This window comes from Asterias rubens, chromosome 21, assembly GCF_902459465.1.
Source record: "Asterias rubens chromosome 21, eAstRub1.3, whole genome shotgun sequence".
In the NCBI taxonomy this organism is placed as follows: Eukaryota; Metazoa; Echinodermata; class Asteroidea; order Forcipulatida; family Asteriidae; genus Asterias; species Asterias rubens.
The window spans coordinates 4155986-4180156 of NC_047082.1; the positions used below are offsets into that span (position 1 = coordinate 4155986).

General features: G+C 38.7%; 2 protein-coding genes across 2 annotated transcripts; both read left to right on the plus strand.

Annotated features, from left to right (window-relative positions):
- Window positions 1–10076: 10076 nt before the first annotated feature.
- On the plus strand, window positions 10077–11629 carry LOC117304757 (C-type lectin domain family 4 member M-like). Its single transcript, XM_033789361.1, has 2 exons — window positions 10077–10236; window positions 11460–11629. The coding sequence occupies exons 1-2, from the start codon at window positions 10077–10079 to the stop codon at window positions 11627–11629; spliced, it is 330 nt and encodes a 109-aa protein (XP_033645252.1).
- Window positions 11630–19003: 7374 nt separating this feature from the next.
- LOC117304525 (monocarboxylate transporter 12-like) lies at window positions 19004–24094 on the plus strand. The gene is made up of 4 exons (XM_033789040.1): window positions 19004–19237; window positions 19691–19831; window positions 20587–21507; window positions 21981–24094. The coding sequence occupies exons 1-4, from the start codon at window positions 19042–19044 to the stop codon at window positions 22130–22132; spliced, it is 1410 nt and encodes a 469-aa protein (XP_033644931.1). The 5' UTR covers window positions 19004–19041; the 3' UTR covers window positions 22133–24094.
- Window positions 24095–24171: the final 77 nt, after the last annotated feature.

The following is a 24171-nucleotide window of genomic DNA, read 5'->3' on the forward strand; positions in this document are numbered from 1 at the left end:
AATAACAATTTAAATTTTTCAACTGAATTTGTAATTTATTTGTTTATTTTTTCATAGCAGTTATGACCAATCCGGGCTAATTAAAACAATAATTAGGATTATACCATGTTCAGATAGCAATTGATGTGTTAAAGGCGCAAAAATGGAAAAAATCTTTAAGAAAGACCATGTGATGACGTCATCATTACGTCATTTTACAGTTAACGAGAACTTGCCAATATCAAACAATGCACGAATTGTCAACATAATCGCGTCATTACTTTGAGAGTTACACGACTTCAAAAAGTGCACCTTTAATGTCGCGTCACGTGACCCCCGATGACGTCATTTAAAGTGATTACAACAAATTTCACCACAGACAACTACAAAAAGTAAATTTTGAAGAGTTTTCAACCTGCCGCTAGAGGGCGCTGTTGCAATTTGTGACGTCATCAATATTTTGTTTGAACTGTCCACCCTTGCTAGACACTTACGTCCTGGAAAGCAACTTCATAACTTTTACCACTTTTGAGTTACAGGGCACTTACGTTTTTGGCCCGTTTCGACCGGAAGTAGATGTCATGTTAGGTCAACCACACGAAAAAAAAATGAAGACCTAATTTACCCATACCCAATCCCGCAAACAGAAACCTACGGTCCGTTTTGGCTGATTTGATATAGATTTTCAAACATTTAACATAAAACACAATTAAGAAGACGTTATGTGACCGGTGATGACGTCATCATGACATCATTGCCTTATGATCATTATTGCACCATAACCTTCGATCCCTGAAAGTTTCATTGCAATTGCTCTTTAGGACCTATGCAAAATTTCGGCATTGGGAAATAGGTCCCTCTTCTGGTCACTCAAAGTCCATCGAGGGAATAGACGTACACTAGTTGCCTCATTGCCAGTCAATATGTGTATATTGGTAACTCCCTGGAGTACTATTCCCCGGGAATTTGCACGGTCGTTTCATGAAAAACGTTTTAGCCCGGGGTTAACTTCCTACCCCTGAGCAGGGTTATTTTTTTCCAGGAAAACGCTATATTCCGGGCAACTCTCGGGAAGTGAAAAGATAGGCCAAAAGTTCCCGGGAATTTCCCAGGAAATACCTTTAGTGTGAAAAGGGGCTTGGTAGTGAAACAGTTTATTAGCCCGCCTTCGAACCAAATACACAAGCTGCGGCAGCCTCTGGTAAAAATCGATATTGTATCATTAGTGCTGTCATAACAACTCAAACGACTGGAACAGTGAGTTATTTACACTGCCGGGTCTATTTTTAACAAAACATCAACAATTATTTGGGGAAATTTCATCAGTGCTACCGAATAGACTTCTGACGATATTAAAAATGTCAGTTCAAGATCGCTTGCTGCTTCCGGTGGTTGAATGGATGACCCAGTAAAAGGGAGTGAGAACATGTTGATGTTAATAGAGTAGTGGACAAAAGGCATGACATGTTGGAAGGACAGGCGCAGCGCGAGTGGGAATAACGTCAACATTGTGCAAAGTAGTTAATTAAGAGTGAACGGACACCAGTCGCAAGAATAATGTAGAAGGAGAGGCTCGCATCTTACCCTATTTTTTTGAAGAAAACAAAAAAATATATATTATTGTTTGTACTTGTTTTATGCCTCTGAAGAAGGTCCGGATTGGATCGAAAGCTAAGGCCATCTACCCTATTCATTATCCCTTCGGGGTGATCCCCTTGATTTGCTTGTATTTTGTTTTTAATTGTCATAACCATATCCATTTTATCTTTTCCCACTTATATGTAATTGTTTGTACTTGTTTTGTGCCTCTGAAGAAGGTCCGGATTGGATCGAAAGCTAAGGCCATCTACCCTATTCATTATATATGTAATTATATATAAATAAATTATTAAGATGTGTGCCGCTTTACAGATAATCCAGAAATGCTAAATAGCCAGAAAGTATCTTAAAGGCAGTGGCCACTATTGGCATTTACTTAAAATAATGTTTCGCATAAAACCTTCGGAGCTGTTGATAGCATAACACATTGTGAGAAACGACTCCCTCTGAAATAACGTTGTTTTCGAGAAAGAAGTAATTTTCCACGAATTTGATTTTGAGACCTCAGAATATTATTTTAGGTCTCAAAATCAAGCATCTACCGCACACAACTTCGAGTGACAATGGTGTTTTTTCGTTCATTATTATCTTATTATCTCGCAACTTCGACAACCAATTGAGTTAAAATTGTCACTCTTAGTTTATGCATATGTTAATATACACCAATTGAGATGACTGGTCTTTGACAATTACCATAAGTGTACAGTGTCTTTAAGCCGCAATCGTTTGTAATCTTTTTATCAGCTTTTGGTGGTATTTGATCATGGGTAATATTGTGCTATAGGTCCATTTCCATATTACCTATATTTGATTTCTGTTTTCTGTTGTGTGCATTTGAAATAACATTTTAAATAACATTTATAATTTTTCAACTGAATTTGTAATTTATTTATATATTTTTTTTTTCACAGCAGTTATGACCAATCCGGGCTAATTAAAAAAATAATTTGGATTATACCATGTTCAGATAGCAATTGATGTGTTAAGGCGCACAAAGGGAAAAACCATGTGATGACGTCATCATTACGTCATTTTACAATTCACAAGAACTTGCCAATATCAAACAATCCACGAAGTTTCAACATAATCGCGTCATTACTTCGAGAGTTATACGACTTCAAAAAAGTGCACCTTTAATGTCGCGTCACGTGACCCCCGATGACGTCATTTAAAGTGATTTCAGCAAATTTCACCACAGACATCTACAAAAAGTAAATTTTGAAGAGTTTTCAACCTGCCGCTAGAGGGCGCTGTTGCAATTTATGACGTCACCAATGTTTTGTTTGAACTGCCCACCCTTGCTAGACACTTACGTCCTGGAAAGCTACTTCATAACTTTTACCACTTTTGATTTCACAGGGCACTTACGTTTTTGGCCCGTTTCGACCGGAAGTAGATGCCATGTTAGGTCAACCACACGAACAAAATATGAAGACCTAATTTTCCCCTACCCAATCCTGCAAACAGAAACCTACGGTCCCTTTTGGCTGATTTTCAAACATTTAACATAAACACCTTTAAGATGACGTCATGTGACCGGTGATGACGTCATCATGACATCATTGCCTTAGGATCAATATTGCACCATAACCCTCGATCCCTGAAAGTTTCATTGCAATTACTCGGTCCATTTAGGGCCGGTTCGGCAACCATCACACGATTGTCAAACGGATTAATGTCCATTGTGTTGGGCTTATAGCTTTGACTGTTGTATAGTAGACTATGAATATGAATTTCAAAACTAAAATGTTCAAACGCTTTATTTTATGCGCTGTGTTTTTTCATTTACAAAATACTTGTCAAAAGATACCACACATACTTTTTTTATCGTGAAAAACGATGAAGTATAACCTGACATTCTACTTTTACCTCTTTATGTCATGTATTTGCTGGTTGGCTTTGCCTAGCGCTGGAAACGTCAATGTATCTCACATGGGTACATCATGTACATGTATACATGCATTTGAGCGTTCGAGACGAACTCAGTTTGTGGTTGATTGTGACCAACTAAGAATGTTTCCCAACTAATGTGTTTGTTTTTAATAAACGTATGACCAGGTTGTTGAATTTGGGTGTGATCTGCAAATAGGACGGTTATAAGTACGTCCTCGTCTGAAGGTTTATTTGTGAATACTTTTACATTTAAACATACTGTTAGCATTGGAGAAGAAATACCTTTGCATTAATAAAAAGACTGCAATAAAAAATATCGAATGTATGTGTGTGCAATTGTTTGTTTTATGATTAAGTGGAATAAATGAACTGATCTTATTATCAGAACATTTGTTTATACCCGTCCCGTTTTAACGTTTAAGTTGACATCGAGTAAAGATAAAGCCCCTCTATGTTTAACGTTCATCAGACAATCTCGTGCTTTAATATAAATAAGTTTCATGGAAAAGTGTAAATGAATTTGGAGTCCGTCTTGTGATTTGGGGAAAATCTGAAACATAAATATTACAAATCTGTGAAATTATAAATGAATAGTTTAATAACTTTTTATTACAAAGACACATCATGTTAAATCTCTTTTTTGATGTGTGTGGCTCTGAAAAGAAAAAAAATAAGATTATATAGTCTAGATAATGTGACCAAAAGTTCGTCAATACAAACGAAATGAGGAATTTTCATTTCCCCCAATTTTCACAGCGGATCGCGGTAGGAAATCGTTCACCGCGATCCGTTAACCATCTTATTAATTGGAACAGCCTTGTTAAATATTTGTATGATTTCCGTTCGGTCCTACCTCTCAAAATCAAGAATCCCGAATTTTGTCGACTTGAATTACATAACAAGATGTTCAATGCCGTGTTTTGCCCCCCAAAACCTATTCATTCATGATGCTAAGAAAAGCTACTACCTGGGCGTACACGCACCCACCCATTGTTACCAGTACTCCTGGCCGTGGAGGATTAGTCGTGATTAACGAGGGATTAGCGGTGGAAGTGTCAGTGACAGCCTGGTTTTGGCGAACTCCTTCGTTAGTTGTAAACCACAGTCAAGTACCAACTCTTTTGTGTTTCACCTAAGTAAGTCTTTCTATAATCTCTGGAAACGATTGCGTGCCGAAACTCAACCGACTGACCCTCTGTAAAGTAATCGTTTGCGGCAATCGTGTGATGGTTGCCGAACCGGCCCTAAATGGACCGCGCGCATAACATACCATGTCTAAGTTACTTAGCACAACTAGAGTTTGCACAATGTAAAATGGAATTTTAACTGGTGACCATTTTTTGGGTATTCTGGCATGGTTTTCTTTAAGGGCAATTCCATGGTCAGTCGCATTGCACTTTTCTGTGTAATTTCTTGATCTTAGTGCTAGTAGTTCTGTGTGAGATATTCTTTCCACTAAGTTTATATACTGACTTGTACTTGATATCAAAGGCTTTGAATTGAGGATATAAGAAATGTTGTGGGGGTGTCCTCTGAACTTAATAACGTTTAGTTGTAAAAAGAGGTCAGTCACATTACAAAAAAGGACATGGTAAAAATACACTGTCAAAATTCAAAAGTTTCCTCTAACTTAAAAACTTGCGAAAGTTTTACTACATGTAACACACAACTCTTATACGTGAGTATCCAACAGGATACTTATAAATGGTCAGCAACTTTAACTTTTAGGTATACATGGCAAAACCACGCTCAGTCGCTTTACGGTCAGTCCAGTTTTCCAGTCAGTTTAGCCAAACCTCATGAAGCCCAAGCTTTTTATTCCGCAAAATTGGGTTAATTTCCTCGTCAACAACTAAAAATAAATTGGTTTCATATGTTTGTTATAAATTCTAAGTGGAAAGAAAGCTGTGACAGTTTTTGTTTGCTTTGATTTGCCCATAAGCTTTAGCAGCTCATTTAAATTGGGATCTGACCAGTTATGTTATTCACATGACGTGGTACTCCAGCAAGCATCCTGACCCTACCTTTAAGTACTATCCAGCTCCAAACATTTTATGTAAAGAGACTACTTGTTTCTGATTGACTTGTTCCAGGTACCTGGGTGTGTTTTGGTGAAGGTACTATTGACGTGCAGGACGAGAGATGGAAGGATGGTCAGCCAAATAGTAACGGCAATGAGGATTGTGCTTTTGGGGAAGATTCAGGCTGGTTCGATTATAAATGTGACCGTTCCGTTAAATTAATCTGTCAGCGCCCTGCGTAAACCAACACAATATGAAAGGTTGCTCAATAATCTGAGCTAACTACTTCTTATAAGGATTAAAGGGGTAGGTGATTAACTGCTCATTCGCTTTGTGATAATCCTTTTTTTTTTACACCAAGCCACTATTTACTTTTAATATTGGGCTCATTAGTAAGAAGACAAATTAATGTTGCATGCATGGAGTCATCCATCTTGATAGTTTAATCGAACTATATAAAACTAAATTTATCTGTCACAGCCTCTCTCTGTCTCTATCTCAACTGAGAATGGATAAACACTTGCATGTAAATCGTTTACTATAACAATTATTTCTGGTTATAATATCACTTAAAGACCTGGACACTCTTGGTAATTGTCAAAGACTAGTCTTCTCACTTGGTGTATCCCAACATAAGCATAAAATAACAAACCTGTGAAAACTTGAGCTAAATTGGTCATCGAAGTTGCGAGAAAATTAAGAAAGAAAAAACACCCTTGTTGGACAAATTTGTGTGCTTTCAGATATATAGGAATAAAATACTTCTGGCTAGAAGTCCTTTATTATTTTAGTGAATAATTACCTCTTTCTCAAAATTTATGCTGCTTCGAAGGGAGCCGTTTCTCACAATGTTTTATACATTCAACACTGCTATCCAATGCTCGTTACAAAGTCAATTTTTAAGTAAACATTTTGTTTTGAGTAATTACCAAACGTGTACCTGTCCTTTAGTTAATATTATTGTTCACACAGTGCCCGCAACAACTAACACGCAGAAATAAAGTTCATTCTCATTATTTTGGTAATAATATAGTTTCATGATTGTGTGAAACAACTAATATAACGTCAATGTTTCGAAAATGTTTCACCAAAAATGCATTTGTGTTAGTACATGCTCAGCACTGACACCATAGTGACGTCACCGTTAATGTCAGCCCTCTTATAATCAAGTTTTCAGTATAAAACATGACCCTATTTTTATGTTCCTGTAACAGAGAAGCAATATATATTTGTTAAAGATATTAAAGTCGTTTTTGGAACCTTACAATTCTTTCTATGTAAAGAATTTGCAAATTGTTCTACAATCTTGTAAGGAAACTCTTTAGTGAGGCTGTCATCTTTAAAAAACTGATTATTGCAAACAAGTTTTCATAGCTTTAAAAAATGGTAAATTAGCTTCAGGATAAATAGTATTCATTTTATTGTTTGAGAGTTATTCGCAAAGTGCAATTTTAAATATTGTTTTTGGCATTGTTATTGTATCAGTATATGTAGTAGTAACCGGTTTACTGTTTAATTTAATTTAATTATTAACATTCACTAAGTTGGAAAACTGAAGCATTATTAACTTTAAAAACTTATCAGGCAAAACACTACTTCACGCTAACTATAGGGTAAGTCTTAGAGGTAAGTCTTAGAAAAATCCCCTTTTTGGTCCCAAAACAGAACTAACATAATATATTCATGTAGAATGATCAGGCAGATACCCAACATAAGAAAACAAATCACTAAAATCAAAGATTATTTCAGTGTTGTAGAGAATAAAACGTTGGGTCAGGAACTCCTCAAATTTGTGTCGAACGATTTCGCGTTGTAACTAAACTGCTTCTTTGATTCATTATGAACTAAAAACACTTAAATTGTAAGTTTAGATACTCTAGATGTTTTTCAAATAATTATGTGAACTTCGTTGAATTATATGTGAAATTTGAATCTTAACACATGAATTTTGGTATCCGTCAAGACAATAGTATCCGTCAGATTAACACATAAGCAAACAATAATTGATGTGAACGATATAAATAGTATTGATGATGTTTATTTTTTGAAATACTTGCCCAGCACTGAAAGCTCGAAATAAATTACTGCACAAAAAGCCATGTTTTACTCAGCCTCTCAAAATTACAATGCGTTAAACTCTTATACCAACTCGACCTCTAGAAATTAACCTAACCAAACCCCACCCTTCAATTAACCCCTAACCAACCCCGACCTAGACTTGACCTCTGGCTTTATCGTCTGCACATGAATCTAGGTGAAAGGTGAAGATGGACGAGGATTAACCATGAGACCTTTCTTTTGTTGATAAACAAACCGCCTTGGTTGGCATGGTCGGCCGAATGTTAGTACAACACTCAATCGTAAAAACTGATGTTTCAACAAATTTCAACATTTACTGCAAATTTTCAATTAAATAAAATACCTCTCGATATAAGTTGCTTTATTTTAAACAAAATCAACAAATTTTGTTACATTGTTACCAAAATAGCGATCTATTCTTGATTTGCACTTATGGCTTTCTATAGTTTTGGCAAAAACTCGGGCTGTGACGTTGCAAAAGAAAGGTCTATACTCTGTATGGCGTTATTCACGAGAGGCTCGAAGTGTGACGTCAGATGTTCAGGCTAGCCCCGACCCTTCAAAATATTAACCCGAATGGAAATGAACCAAAGGAGGTGGAGTCAAAAGAGGGCGCTACCAGTTCATTTATGCACTTATTTAGGCACGTAAACACCATGCACAGGGTCCAATTTCATAGATCCACTTAAAAAAGATCTACTCTTTGATTTTGCAGCATTGGCCGCCATCTTTGATGAAACGTGCACGCGTGCAATGCTATCATTGGCTGAGAGTTGTGCGCAGCGCGTACACGCGCCATGCATTTTTCAAAGATGGCGGGGTCAATGACGTCATGTGAAATCTTTCTATATCAACAGTTGAGGATACCGGTATGTGTACTTCAAGGTTTCCTTAAGTAAGATGACGCCATGCACTTACGTCAATCCAGCCGCCAAAGATCTTTGAAGTAAACTTTAATGAAATTATGGAATTTCCAAACAGGGCTGGCAAAATAATTTTAATTAATGAGCAATCTCCTTATGATCTCAGAGTAGATTATTCAGTGCTTATCGTTTAAAGGCAGTGGACACTATTGGTTATTACAGAAAATAATTATTAGCATAAAAATTACTTGGCAACAACCAATCGAGAGCTGTTGATAGCTCAAAACATTGTGAGAAACGGCTCCCTCTGAAGTGACGTAGCTATTGAGAATGATGTAATTTCTCATTCATTTTACATTAGGCCTGAACCTTTTATTGGCGTTTTGACAGTACACAAATTTGTGCAACAGGGTGTTTTTCTTTCAATTTTCTCTTGCAACTTCAATATGAACAAATGAGTCAATAACGCTCACAAATTTGATGCATAGTTGTGATACACCAAGTGAAAATACTGTACTTGTATTTTACATTTAAAAGCTGTCCGGTGCCTTTAAGCGATTTACTACGTTTACTAAGCCTTGCTGTGTACTACTTTTTTTTATTTTTTTTTTATTTTTTTATTTAACGACACGTTTCCAAACTTTCCTTGGCAGAGCTTCAAGGTTGGTAATTTTTTCTTGGTCGGTTTTTCTACGTGACTTCTACCGGAAGGCAATCGATCATAAAATTGTAGAATAGTTGTTTACGTTACTTGTTGCTTTTGTTGCCAATACCAATATTCAGTGAGTGCGAGAAGGGTTTCTTTCAAAGCTAACCGACCGTGCTCCTAGACTTCAAGGTTTCTTCGATTAAAATATTGACGCTATGCAGTGACGTCAATACAGACGCCATCTTATATCGGGCAGCAATTTCAATTTGTCAAGAGATGGTCAGCAAAATGTTGGCGAGCAAACTGCTGGGTGTTGTTGGTTTATTTATGATGGCAGACTACGCTGCTGTTAATGGGCGGTGTTGGAAGAAGGCCCGCGCCGGAGGGACACCTACTGGAGGGACAACTACCGGAGGGACACCTACCGGAGGGACACCTACCGGAGGGACACCTACCGGAGGGACACCTACCGGAGGGACGCCTACCGGAGGGACACCTACCGGAGGGACACCTACCGGAGGGACACCTACCGGAGGGACACCTACCGGAGGGACACCTACCGGAGGGACGCCTACCGGAGGGACGCCTACCGGAGGGACGCCTACCGGAGGGACGCCTACCGGAGGGACACCTACCGGAGGGACACCTACCGGAGGGACACCTACCGGAGGGACACCTACCGGAGGGACACCTACCGGAGGGACACCTACCGGAGGGACACCTACCGGAGGGACACCTACCGGAGGGACACCTACCGGAGGGACACCTACCGGAGGGACACCTACCGGAGGGACACCTACCGGAGGGACACCTACCGGAGGGACACCTACCGGAGGGACACCTACCGGAGGGACACCTACCGGAGGGACACCTACCGGAGGGACACCTACCGGAGGGACACCTACCGGAGGGACACCTACCGGAGAGACCTCTACCGGAGGGACACCGCCATGCCCTCCTTCTTGGAGCCAGTTGCAAGGCAAATGCTACAAGATGCATGATGCCTACGTTACATGGGAAGAGGGCAAGCAGATTTGTGTTGAGTTGGGTGGGGTGATGGTTGTCCCTCAATCCGAAGAAGAATTACAACACCTCGACAACATCTTCAGTGGTCAATTGTTCTGGATTGGGTGCACCGACATTGTCGTTGAAGGTTTGTGCACAACTAGAAATTGCTTTTATTTTTCCCTTATCAATAGTTTTATTTTATGCCTTTTGAAGTTGGAAGTCAACAACATTCTGAATTTTATTTTGACTTCACCCCTTTTTCGGCTCTCAAATCTGCGTATATACTGAATATCTACAACATTCATGAGGCATTCGCTTTATTTCCTATTTATACGTCGAAACGTTAACAAAATTACGTGAGTATTTGGCTGTGTTTCTAAAACAAATCATTTATTAAGTTGATATTTTATCAGCCTGGTGAACTTCTTTTACGATATACCTATTTATAGTCGGGTGCGCCCCATTGCAACATCTTGCTTCTCTTCATGAATAAAATTGTAAGTTACTTTATTCTAAAAGCCATGAAACATCGTATAACTTACCATGTCCAAGTTTACTTAGCACAACTAGAGTTTACACATGTAAAATGGTATTATAACTGGTGACCATTTTTTGGTATTCTGGCATGGTTTTCTTCAAGGGCAATTCCATGGTCAGTCGCATTGCACTTTCTGTGTAATTTCTTGATCTTAGTGCTAGTAGTTCTGTGTGAGATATTCTTTCCACTAAGTTTATATACTGACTTGTACTTGACACCCAAGGCTTTGAATTAATGATATAAGAAATGTTGTGGGTTTGTCCTCGGGACTTTAATAATAACGTTTAGTTGTAAAAAGAGGTCAGTCACATTACAAAAAAGGACATGGTAAAAATACACTGTCAAATTTAAAAGTTTCCTCTAACTTAAAAACTTGCAAAAGTTTTACTATACATGTAACACACAACTCTTATACGTGAGTATCCAACAGGATACTTATAAATGGGCAGCAACTTTAACTTTTAGGTATACATGGCAAAACCACGCTTAGTCGCTTTACGGTCAGTACAGTTTTCCAGTCAATTTAGCCAAGCCTCATGAAGCCCAAGCTTTTTATTCCGCAAAATTGGGTTAATTTCCTCGTCAACAACTAAAAATAAATTGGTTTCATATGTTTGCTATAAATTCTAAGTGGAAAGAAAGCTGTGACAATTTTTGTTTGCTTTGATTTGCCCATAATCTTTAGCAGCTCATTTAAATTGGGATCTGACCAGTTATGTTATTCACATGACGTGGTACTCCAGCAAGCATCCTGACCCTACCTTTAAGTACTATCCAGCTCCAAACATTTTATGTAAAGAGACTACTTGTTTCTGATTGACTTGTTCCAGGTACCTGGGTGTGTTTTGGTGAAGATACTATTGACGAACAGGACGAGAGATGGGCTGCCGGTGAGCCAGATAGTAACGGCAACGAGGATTGCGCTTTGAGGGCTACTTCAGGCTGGTACGATAATGGATGTGACGTTTACACTAATTTAATCTGTCAGCGCCCTGCGTAAATCAACACAATATGAAAGGTTGCTCAATAATCTGAGCTAACTACTTCTTATAAGGATTAAAGGGGTAGGTGATTAACTGCTCATTCGCTTTGTGATAATCTTTTTGTTTAACACCAAGCCACTATTTACTTTTAATATTGGGCTCATTGGTAAAAAGACAAATTAATGTTGCACGCATGGAGTCATCCATCTTGATATTTTAATCGAACTAATAAATTCACAGCCTGTCTCTGTCTCCATCTCAACTGAAAATGGAGCAATACTGGCATGGAAATCGTTTACTATATTTCTTGTTATAATATCACTTAATTAATTTTATTGTTCATAGTGCCCGTAAAAACTAACCCTTTAGAAATAAAGTTCATTTTTGTCATAGTATTATAGTTTCATGATTGTGTGAAATAAACATAACGTCAATGTTTCGAAAATGTTTCACCAAGAATGCAGTTATGCTAGTACATGTTCAGCATTACACCAATAGTGACGTTACCGTTAACGTCAGTGGAACATGACCCTGTTTTCCTTTTCCCTGAAACAGAGTAAATAGCAACATATTTCTTTTAAAAGATATTAAAGTCTTTTTTGGAACCTTACAACTCTTTCTATGTAAAGAATTTGCAAATTGTTTTACAAATCTTGTAAGGAATGTCTTTTCTGAGGCTGTCATCTTTAAAAAACTGATTATTGCAAACAAGTTTTCTTAGCTTTAAAAAATGGTAAATTAGCTTCAGGATAAATAGTATTCATTTTATTGTTTGAGAGTTATTCGCAAAGTGCAATTTTAAATATTGTTTTTGGCATTGTTATTGTATCAGTATATGTAGTAGTAACCGGTTTACTGTTTAATTTAATTATTAACATTCACTAAGTTGGAAAACTGAAGCATTATTAACTTCAAAAACTTATCAGGCAAAACACTACTTCACGCTAACTATAGGGTAAGTCTTAGAAAAATCCCCCTTTTGGTCCCAAAACAGAAGAACTAATAACATATGATATTCATGTAGAATGATCAGGCAGATACCCAACATAAGAAGAAAACAAATCACTAAAATCAAAGATTATTTCAGTGTTGTAGAGAATAAAACGTTGGGTCAGGAACTCCTCAAATTTGTGTCGAACGATTTCGCATTGTAACTAAATTGCTTCTTTGATTCATTATGAACTAAAATGAAATTGTAAGTTTAGATATTCTAGATGTTTTTCAAATAATTATGTGAACTTCGTTGAATAATATGTGAAACTTGAATCTTAACACATGAATTTTTGTTTTACCTATATGGTTACACGATTTAAACAAAATTATGATGGCCCTGGAAAAGCCGATTGGTTTAGTCTCAACATTTCAACAACTGTACTCTCGTCGTTGTCACTGTCTCCTAAAACGACTGCTTTAGAGCACACTACATTGAATAAACCAACCGGCTCTCACAGAGACATCACCTCAATTAGTTTTCAAGAAGAGACAACTTTATATGTGTCTCCGTCAAACTAACATTACTTTATTAAAAAGTGTATACCTTTAATTGATTTAATAATATGTGTCGATCTAACATTAACCCTATCAGGAAAATTCTTTTGGCGACTCAAGTGGGCGGGGGCGTGGCTTTAATATGATGCTCCTTTTTTTACATTATCACCTCAAACATTTACCTTGAACAAGTCGGTGATAAAAACTGTGGTATATAGTTTGAACCTCTAAATACGGGCTGAACAAAACACAAGACAATAGCCGATTTTGATACGCCATTTTTAAATCGCAAACTGCATTTAACACTTTTACGTGAAACGGCAAAACCATTTTTACAGGAAAAATGTTTAATATAGTAAAAAAAAACGGAAAAACAACAACTACATTTTTTTCAATCGTTTGATGACCCAAGATCGAACAAACGGTTCGCATGGTAACATCTGACACCGAAATCAATACTTTTGTATACAAGTTATGATCCAAGATTAATATTTGGGAAACGAAATAGAAATTGTGCGATCGAATGAAGCGTTAAAACTTATGGGCAAAAGTATGGAACCCTGGTCCTGATAGGGTTAATGGTGTTCTTGTTTAAAAGTTCTTTCACAGCACTGGAAAGTAATAATAAAATACATTACGCACAAAACCATGTTTTACTCAACAGTTCTCAATAGACTCATGTTAAAGACAGTGGACACTATTGGTAACTGTCAAAGACCAGTCTTCTCACTTGGTGTATCTCCACATATGCACAAAATAACAAACCTGAGAAAATTTGAGCTCAATTGGTCGTCGAAGTTGCGAGATAATAATGAATGAAAAAAAAACACCATTGTCACACGAAGTTGTGTGCTTTCAGATGCTTGATTTCGAGACCTCAAATTCTAAATCTGGGGTCTCGAAATCAAATTCGTGGAAAATTACTTCTTTCTCGAAAACTACTCCACTTCAGAGGGAGCCGTGTCTCACAATGTTTTATACTTTCAACATCTCCCCATTACTCGTTACCAAGTTGGGTTTTATGCTAATAATTGTTTTGAGTAATTACCAGTGTCCACTGCCTTTAAACTCACCCCAATTCTGCATGGTCCTTCAATATTATTTCTAGCCAACCATGACCCTTCACGACCGAATCTAACCATCCCCGACCTTCACAAATCAATCCTTTAATTAACAACCTGTCCCATTACAAGTAACCCTAACAACCCATCCCGACCCTTTCAAAATTCGGTAATTTACTTTGAAGTAAGCGCTCAAAATAAATTTAACAAAGCACTGTGATATTAACACTGTGCTAGTGTAAATGAACAGTGTCAGTGAGAAAGTAAGCCAATTATACTCTTTGTGAACGTGACTTTCTGAACCATATCTTATTAGTTGCTCTAGTTGGACAAACAATTAAGAGATTTTGTTTAAAACCAAGCCTCCACATTGTTTAAACAGGAAGTCACGCTAGGCATAACAAAAGATTTCACGGTCCATTTGTCTTATAGCAGGGCTGTTTGGTAGCAAGGTTTCTAATACTGCGCCATTATGCATGACCCAAATTCATAATCAATTCGCGTTGCGCTGTGTCTTTTGTGTGACTCGACGAGTCGTGTTTTTACTGGCAGTTAAGGATCTCGGCGCAATTTGACAGCAATTTCAATTTGTCAAGAGATGGTCTGCACTATGTTGGCGAGCAAATTGCTGGGTGTTTTTGGTATAGTTATGATGGCAAACTACACTGCCGTTACCGGAGGGACACCTACCGGAGGGACCCCTACCGGAGGGACGCCTACCGGAGGGACCCCTACCGGAGGGACGCCTACCGGAGGGACACCTACCGGAGGGACACCTACCGGAGGGACCCCTACCGGAGGGACGCCTACCGGAGGGACCCTTACCGGAGGGACGCCTACCGGAGGGACACCTACCGGAGGGACACCTACCGGAGGGACCCTACCGGAGGGACGCCTACCGGAGGGACCCTTACCGGAGGGACACCTACCGGAGGCCTAATATTGTGCTAATCAGAAAGAAACTTGTTTGCATGGAATCATCCATCACTAACCAAGTTTTAAGTTCAGTTTCCCTGAAAGTGGATAATTTTGCAAGTTCAATTATTAATATGTTTACATCTTTCTAAATAGTTCACTGGGCAGTGAGCTAACAAATTGTGATAAAGTTGGATTTGGTTATAATACTAGTTTCAAACGTGAGTGTTCAAAAATTCATATTGCCATTGTCAGAAAATGACGTCATTGATAAAAATAAATTTCAACAAGAATGCAGTCGTAAGCTTTTTACGATGAAGTTTTCACGTTTCAAATATGACTCCTTGGCCCAAGACGACAGTGATTGGATAGCGGATAGTCTAATACGCTCAGTTTTATCACTAAAGCGCGCACTCTGACGTCACGATTTAACCAACTTGACTGGCTCGCTCGGCATCATGCCGTAAGAGGGCGCGCTATAGCGAGTAACAACAAGTCTGAAACCAAAAATGTTAATTTTAAAACTTTATGAAAGTCGCTTATTGTGTAAAATCTTGCAAGGGAAACTCTTCTTTACTTTCTGGCATCTTTAAAAATTCACGACTCTATTAAAATTTATAAAAGTTTCTCTCTGAAGTAGCAACATGCATTCCAGTGGATTGAACTTTCTGAATGCCCCAATAGGCTACGAAATGTGCGAATTTTCTTGGAGGGAAGTTTTTTCTTACGGTTTCGCAGTACAGCTATTGCTTTTCTGCAATAAACCTGAGTTAATTCAAATTTAAGTTGAGAAAATCTATATTTATTATATTGTATGTGATGGGGTTGATAATGTAAAAGTTGAACACATGTTTAGTTCAACCCGTGAAACACGATTTGAACAAAACGATTGGCCGCGAAAAGCCGGTTGGTTTAGTTTCAGCATTTCAACTCACCGTCTCCTATAACGACTACTTTAGAGCACACTACATTGAATAAACCAACCGGCTCTCACAGAGCCACCACCTCAGAGTTTTCAAGAAGATAAAATTACATGGCGTATCCGTCAGACTATTAAATGGTGTAATAATATGAGTATATAATTTACGATATGTTGTTCATGTTTTAAAATAATTGCTCAGCACGGCAAGCTCATTGTTAAATACGTTCTGCACAAAATGACATGTTTTTAATAAACTTCTTTAAGGACAAGTCCGAAATTTTCCCTAAGCAACCCCGACCCTTCCAAATGAATCTAACTTGCCCTAATTAACTAAAATCCCTTAAGCAACGAAACCCATATACCAATCCCGACCTTCATACACAGTTTACCCTAACCAACCAAATAGATGACACAAAATTGATTTGGAGAGTAGACTCATTCCAGCCCTCTCAATTCAACCAAGTGAAGATTCATTCTAATCATCACAAGAAACACACAAATTCAATCAAGCTGTGAAAAGAACAAGCGTGTTCAATCAACCAAAACCATTGAGCAAGTTACAGACCCGATGGCCCCTGTTGCAAAGTCGATACACCAGAGTGCTTGCTTCTAAGTAACGACGCCCTCTAACTCCTAATCAATCACCACTAACCCTCCCTCCCCAACCACCCACTAACCCAACCTCCCTCTGCAACCACCCATCATCCAACCCTACTTACCAAACCACCCTCCTCCCTAACTCATAAACCTACCCCCCCCCTCCCCAACCACCTACCAACCAACACTCCATCCCCAAACAGCCCAACAAAACCAACCGTCCTTGCCCATCCTCACTCCCCAACCACACCAACCTCTCTCTGCAACCACCTATCAACCAACCCTCCCCAACCAACCTCCTCCCTAAATACTCATATACACCCAACCTCCCTCCCCAACCTACCACTAACCCAACCTCCCTCTGCAACAACCTATCAACAAACCATCCATCAACCAACCTCCTCCCTAAATACTCATATACACCTAACCTCCCTCCCCAACCTACCACTAGTTGTGACAACGCAACCCCCCTCTGCAACCACCTATCAACCAACCATCCATCAACCAACCTCCCCCTAAATACTCATATACACCTACCCTCCCTCCCCAACCTACCACTAACCCAACCTCCCTCTGCCCCCACCTATCAACCAACCATCCACCAACCAACCCTCCTCACCAAATAATGTACTCATAAACCTACACTCCTCCCCAACCAACAACCCTCCCATTACAAAGTAGACCCACCCTTTTACGCCTGTCTGCGTTGTCACAAAATTTCGCCTTTTAGATTACTATTGCACTACGAAGCACCAAGAATAAGGTACGTGTTGAAAAGTTGTACAGTGTTAAGTTCGATTTACAATCCCTGTTTTCAAAGACATTTTGAAGACAAGAAAAAAACACTTTTACCAGAGAGTATTTTTTTTATATTTTTTTTTTTTAGATCATTGAACAAAAACGACGGGAAATAAATAAACAGATTTGTATGCTGCTTGAACGCAAGCGCCCTCAATCTAAATTTGCTGCTGATAGACATTTGTTATTTTGCACACTGTCGACACTTCAAGTTTGTTGCCGCTACCTTTCTATGGTAGCATTTTGTTCGTGTATACAATTGTCATGCTTTGTGTGTTGTATACCATTCGGGAGGTCGCGAACGCCTTGTATGAAGACTACATTGCCGCTAGCTGAACATCTGACACCTCGAGGCTCGTTTTAGGTTTGAGCCAACGTCAAAATATTGACGATCGTGGTAAGGATGTACCTTTAATCTCACTTTTTATTTTGCAGCCAAATTCTAAGTAGGGACTACACGACGTTTACATAAAACATCATTCATGGATGTACATTACTTTACTGTGAAGGACTTCGCTCGTTTGTGGTGGAATATGCATGTAACATAGGCATAGTGATCCAAACCATGGGTACCTGTATGCGGTAAGTTGTTCTTAGATTTAGGGAGGTTTTAAACCTTTAATATTCTACTGAGGTAGTTTTATTTTCAGTATGAGTGTGTTACATTGTGCTTTATTGAAATTGCTTCAAAACCCACAGTAAAGTCTCTGTGGTAAAATCATTTGCTTAACTTTCAGCTCAAACAAACTGGATCATAAAATTTAAAATAACCTTGAGCCTCGCGATTTGTTTACACTATGCGGATAATCCTATATTATGCAATAGGACTATGTCAACAGGTAGCGCTATAGCGTTCTACTCATGCAGTATGCCTGTATGTGTTGGTAAATTGCCACATCGACATTGCTTTTCTTATGCTTACACTGATAACTCCATGTGCCGGATATCTGGCCTTGTGTAGGATGTAAAATCCCCGGCCTCTAGGAAAACATATAAGCGCTGACTAGCCTCGTTCCAGCCGCTCGTCACACAGCTAATGTTGGATTTACTTGTCGTTTTAACATTCTCTCTTAATTTGTCTATGTGTGTTTTAAAATTAACTTTAGGGCCTTGTCACACAGAAGCAACTTTTGCAGACAACTTGTAAGCAACCAACCACAGTGCATGCTACAGGACCACTTTGGTAGCAAATGAGTAAAGTTAAAAGCAATGTCTTACCACGAGGGTCTTAATACGATCCCAAAGAATAATTTGTGAACATTGCCTCGAGTGGCATGGCCCAAGGTCAAAATAACAAGAGAGTACAACTTATGATAATAGCAATTTTTTGACAATTTTAAAGGGAATGTACACATGGGTATTCTTAAAATCGATTGCACTAAAATCATATGTTAGAAGCGAACAGCAGCGTTCGACAACGTAAAGCATTATGAGGAACATTTAACTTTGATGTAATGTGGTTACAAATATCAATTTTATGCCCAAATTTGAATCTGAGAAGCGTACTTCAGTAACGTTTCTCATATTGCATATTGCTATATAGGGAGCATTTCTCATGCATGGACATATAACACAACTTTCTGAAATATTTTCAGTTGCCGTTCAACCAAAGAATTGGTCTGCTCGTCGTGACGATTACAGCGATGCGATGGGCCCTCTTGTGGGGGAATGTGGCCATTGGGGTCTGGCTGTCGTAACCGCCTCGTTCACTGTCCATCTTCTGGTTAAGGTGGTAACACGCTGTGCTGGAGTATTGTTTCTAAGCTTTCAAAATGAGTTCCAGAGTTCAACTGCACAGACAGGCGCCATCTTTAGTATCATGTCATCCTCATCATACATAGGAAGTAAGAATTACTTATCTTTAGCCACTAAAAACAACAAAGTGACAACGGAAATATGACCCGAAGTGCTAACAGTTTTCCTTGTTAAAAGAAACATCTCGAACTCGGCAGATGATCCAACAGAACCAGAAGAAAATATCATCTCAGTATTTACAGAATTACAATTAATAACAGGCTACTGTTTTTATTTTACTTCGACTACAAATCATTTCAATATCTAGGTCCGATTTCGAGCCGAATTGACCCCAAGATTCAGATTGAATACCTCTTTCAAAGACTCGAAAACATTACTGTAAAAATCCATTACAATTCCATCCAACCAATCAGCAGGGCTCTTATTTATATAATTCACTTACTTCTGGTACACAAGATCATTGATGTATCGTCAGGACCTCCTCTCAATCGGTGGGCAAAAGTCACTGATATTTATTTATGGTTTATTTTTTATTTATTCAGATACGATAGGTGGTGTGTTAGGGAATCATCTGAACTGTCGCTCTACTGCTATACTTGGTAGTATATTTTACACTGCTGGGACAATAAGCTGCAGCTTTACAACAAATATTTATCAGATGTACTGTACAAGTGCTCTGGCAGGTAAGATACAGGCATAGGCATCTAATACATGTACTTCATATCAATCGCGGGGAATCTATAGACACACCAGGGGTGGATTTCACAAAGAGTTAGGACTAGTCTTATCTCGAGTTAGGACCAGTTACTCGTCCTAACTTTAGGACTATCCATGCAATGTGTATGTCTCCTAGGACTAGTCCTAACTTTGTGAAATCGACCCCAGGCCTGAAAGCCACTTCAAGGCTACAACCCATTTTTTCTTTGGCCCGTTGCCACCTACTCCAGGGCTGAAACAGGGTTACCCCCTTTACAGTCCATACGGATGTAGGCTTGGGTACAATTATCCACCCAAGCCTGGCTGGTAGAGCCGAAAGCAAGCACTAACTCCCCAACTTCACGAAGCAATCATGATCAAGTGTCGCGCTAGAATGAGAATGAGAGGTCACGTTCCTGACCAACTGGCCGGGTATATATTATCATCTAAAAGGCTGGTGTAAAAGTTAAACAGCAAACGTGAGTGTATACATGTTGTTTTAATACGTATTTCAGGTATTCGGGTGCATTCAGGTCTTCCCAGTGCAGTTTCTCCCCTGTCTTTCGTTACAAGATAGACCATATTTAATAAATTAGAATAATCACAAATTTTCTATTCTGGTTGCTGTGTTCGAAGATGGGAGTCACCTTCTGTTATTTTCAGTCGATACTTTACTAACTGGTATACGCTGAATACATGGAAGTCACAAATGATGTAAGTTTCCCTTCTTTCCTTACTGTAGGACTAGGTGGTGGAATTACTGTAATACCGGCAGTTGTAATGGTCGCTAAGTACTTCAAGAGATATTACCCCTTAGCGTGTGGAATTTCAACATCTGGACTTGACATTGGAATGTTGGTGTTTGCTCCATTGATGCAGCTATTACTGGATACTTATGGATGGAGGGGAGCAATGCTCGTAACTGGAGCATTTGTGGGTAATGTTTTTGCAGCTGGGGCACTTTTTCGCCCAGTACGGTCGTCTTCACAGACAGGAGACAAGAAGAGCACAGAAGAACATGTTGAACAAGGGGAAGACAAAGAAATGCTGAAGGATAATAATGAGAATCACAGATCAACGCAGAGTGAAGATCATGGAATCAACGAAGTGAAGACCCAGAACCAATTACAAAGTACCGATGCAACGAACATCACTTTGAAGTCGCAACGCCAGAGGAATCTATTCTCCGCAGCCGCCAATTCACTTCGGCTACATCTTCTCAGTGAATCTTATCGCCTCTCTTTGATTATCTTCGCTCAAGTCGTAGCTTACCTCGTTGCTTATACTTGTTTCATTATGTTCTTAGTCCCATTTGCCACATCATCTGGTATTTCAGAGCAGGATGCATCTTTTCTTATAAGTGTCTGTGGAATTGGCGGGATTGTTGGACGTCTTATTTGTGGAGTCCTAACTAAGAAAGCCTCATCTTACGTCATCTACCAGGTGTCCATGTTTGTGAGTGGATGTGCCGTCTTGCTGGTGCAACTTGGTACGACCTGGATTTACATTTCTGCATCCATGGTTGGAATAACATACGGAATACAGTACACAATCTGGCGGGTGATGATGCTGGAGTTAGTTGGAGTGGATAACATGGGGTCTGCCATTGGAATCTACTCAAGCATTGGGATTCCCTTTACAGTCACAGTGCCCATCTTATCAGGTACCGTTCCCTTGTATCAATTGATAATAAATTTCAAACATGAATGCAAGGTGATTCTCAATATTTGGACTATCCAAGTTCCTTACAAGCTAACACAATAGCTAATACAAATTTAACATAAACTTTCTTTTAAAGACAAGCAAATCATCTGCCATGACTGATCGGATGTGTGCTTCGGCCACGGCTTGAATTTAAGTTCCAAAATAGGCCGTGTGAGCTATAAAATGTCTTCCATCGACGTGGCTTCGAATTAGAAGGACAAATCCCAAGAGCCAATCCAAGGTTCAAAGTCGACGGGGAAAAGCTTAAAGAAACAAATGACACTCCAAACTGTTTCACAAAGTTGTTATTCGTTCTTTTAGAGTTTTAGCAGAAGACCTGGCCGGAGAGTTTAGCTCAAATTGTTCGGTTTATAGCAAAAGGATTTCTGGCATGTATATATTCATTGATATATATTATTTATTTTTACACAGGAGCCCTCTACGATACAACCGAGAGCTACTCTATTCTGTTCTACATATTTGCAGCGTTCTATTTCCTTGGATTTGGGGCGTTGTTTTTGGCACCAATTTTGAAAAGGATTGAACCGGGCATTGTCAAGAAAGAGGACATCAATAAAGTATAAATAATATTGGAATGGTTTGAAAGCAGTTATACTCATTGCTGACAACAGCTGTTGGAGATTTTTCATAACACAAAATCTCACCAAGCCTTACGTTTTATATAACACGGGTGTTAATTGTATTATCATTATTATTCAATCAATGCTGTTTTACCGTTTACGACAACATGTTTTTTTTGTGAATTATTTACCCCAACACTATGAAAAAAAAGGGAAATAAACATAGCACTGTTTGACCAGTGCTTTCCAGATGGGAATTTTTGTCCACGTATTACTCGGGTGGGATTTGGGCTAATGTCGAGTACGTCTGCAGGACATTATAAGAGGCGAGCCAATACTGTTTATTTGGCTATGCGATTAAACATTTACTAACCTCCTTCGCCAGAAGAAAAACAATATTCAAAAGCAGAGGTCTACATGAATTTGATGGAGTTCTAATGTAAATTATGTCCAAGTTACAACATTTGCTCCCGCACACCGTATGGACTATCACTCTGACAATTTGGTTATTCGATATATACAAAATAACCGTTGATACAAATTATACACAAGCAATACTTTACTTTGAATAAGGGATGTGTTTGCTACCATATTTATATTGATGGAATACAGCTTGGATATGCATGATATAATGAATAATTCGTAAATAGGTCTAGTCGTATTTTTTACTGGCAAAACTGTGTCAAATTTATTTTTAGCAGATTTAAACCTCATCACGTATATATATATACAAAAATATTGCAGTTTTTAGTAGGTATGATTTTGCGGTTTTGGGTGATTTCACACAACAAATGCGATTATAAATGTCATTTTATATTTTAGTGAACAAATTGTCGCAAACTAATATGCACATGTCATCTGTTTTGTGACTTCATATTATTTCCAATTATTTGCCATTATGAGCTCAATTATCGGTATTTTTTTATGCGAACACAACAAAAGAATTATATTTACATTCATAACCGTGATGTACTTTTTTGTTTGCAAACCAGTTGCTCAAAAGTTGCACTTGGAGTTATTGGTTGTAAGCCTATCGTATATTGTAACAAAATTTGCCGCAAATTTTTTAAATATTTTTTCGATTCATTCATCATCCCCGCAAATCAAGTGCGTTTTTGTGATACTGTAACGGGATTACAAAGCAATACACAATGATGGAGGCAGTTGGCCTAGGCCCGCTGGATGGGCACCAACTACAACCGCAAGGCACTGACTTGTTGATCTCCAACATGAACTACACCGACTGTAAACACGGGACTTGGACATGTGACCGACACGTGACAAACCTTGACCGTGGGGTGCCGACATAATATGCTTGTGATTTAGTAACCAAATAAATAATCGTCGAGTGCGTTATACCCTGCCTCAGTCCTCAATGTTGTTATTCCATTCTTCACCATCGAACAAATGTAACACTAGAGAAAGCGTTACCATGGTTACAATGAGCCTACTCAACAATGGTAATTTCGTTACAAGGATGCAAGACCATGGCAAGACACACCTCCACACACGTGACACGAGTAGTCGATTTAGCCAGCTTCGACACCCGTCTCGCTAATTAATTTACCAAGGAAACGTTGTATAAGTTTATAAGAGAACGACTTACCCCAACCAACTTTTCTACAACATCGACCGAATCCTGTGAAGCATTTGTGTTGTTGTTTCCGAAGTTCTTGCGGTGTTTAGGGTCGTTTTATCGTGTGCTTGTGTCCGTCCGCGTGTAAATATGACGGGGTCCATTTTGTAAATTGGCCCGCCGCAAAATACTGCTCATGCGCATTGCATGGTTTCAACTGACCGTATTTTGTGACCGCTTGAGGGCGTTCAACAGCCTTTCTTGCTTGCATCACATTAAATCAAAGTTTCACAATATCACAATATCCGACTGCCTGAATAAATAGTTTAGGTAGGCTTGGTCAATCTTAGTTAATTTAATTAACATAAAAAACTTATTTGGTGAGAAGAACTGCAGCTGTTGATGGGCCCCAAAACAAAGGTTTTTTTTGTATAGAAAGGATTCCCCTTAAAAATATGGCTTGGAT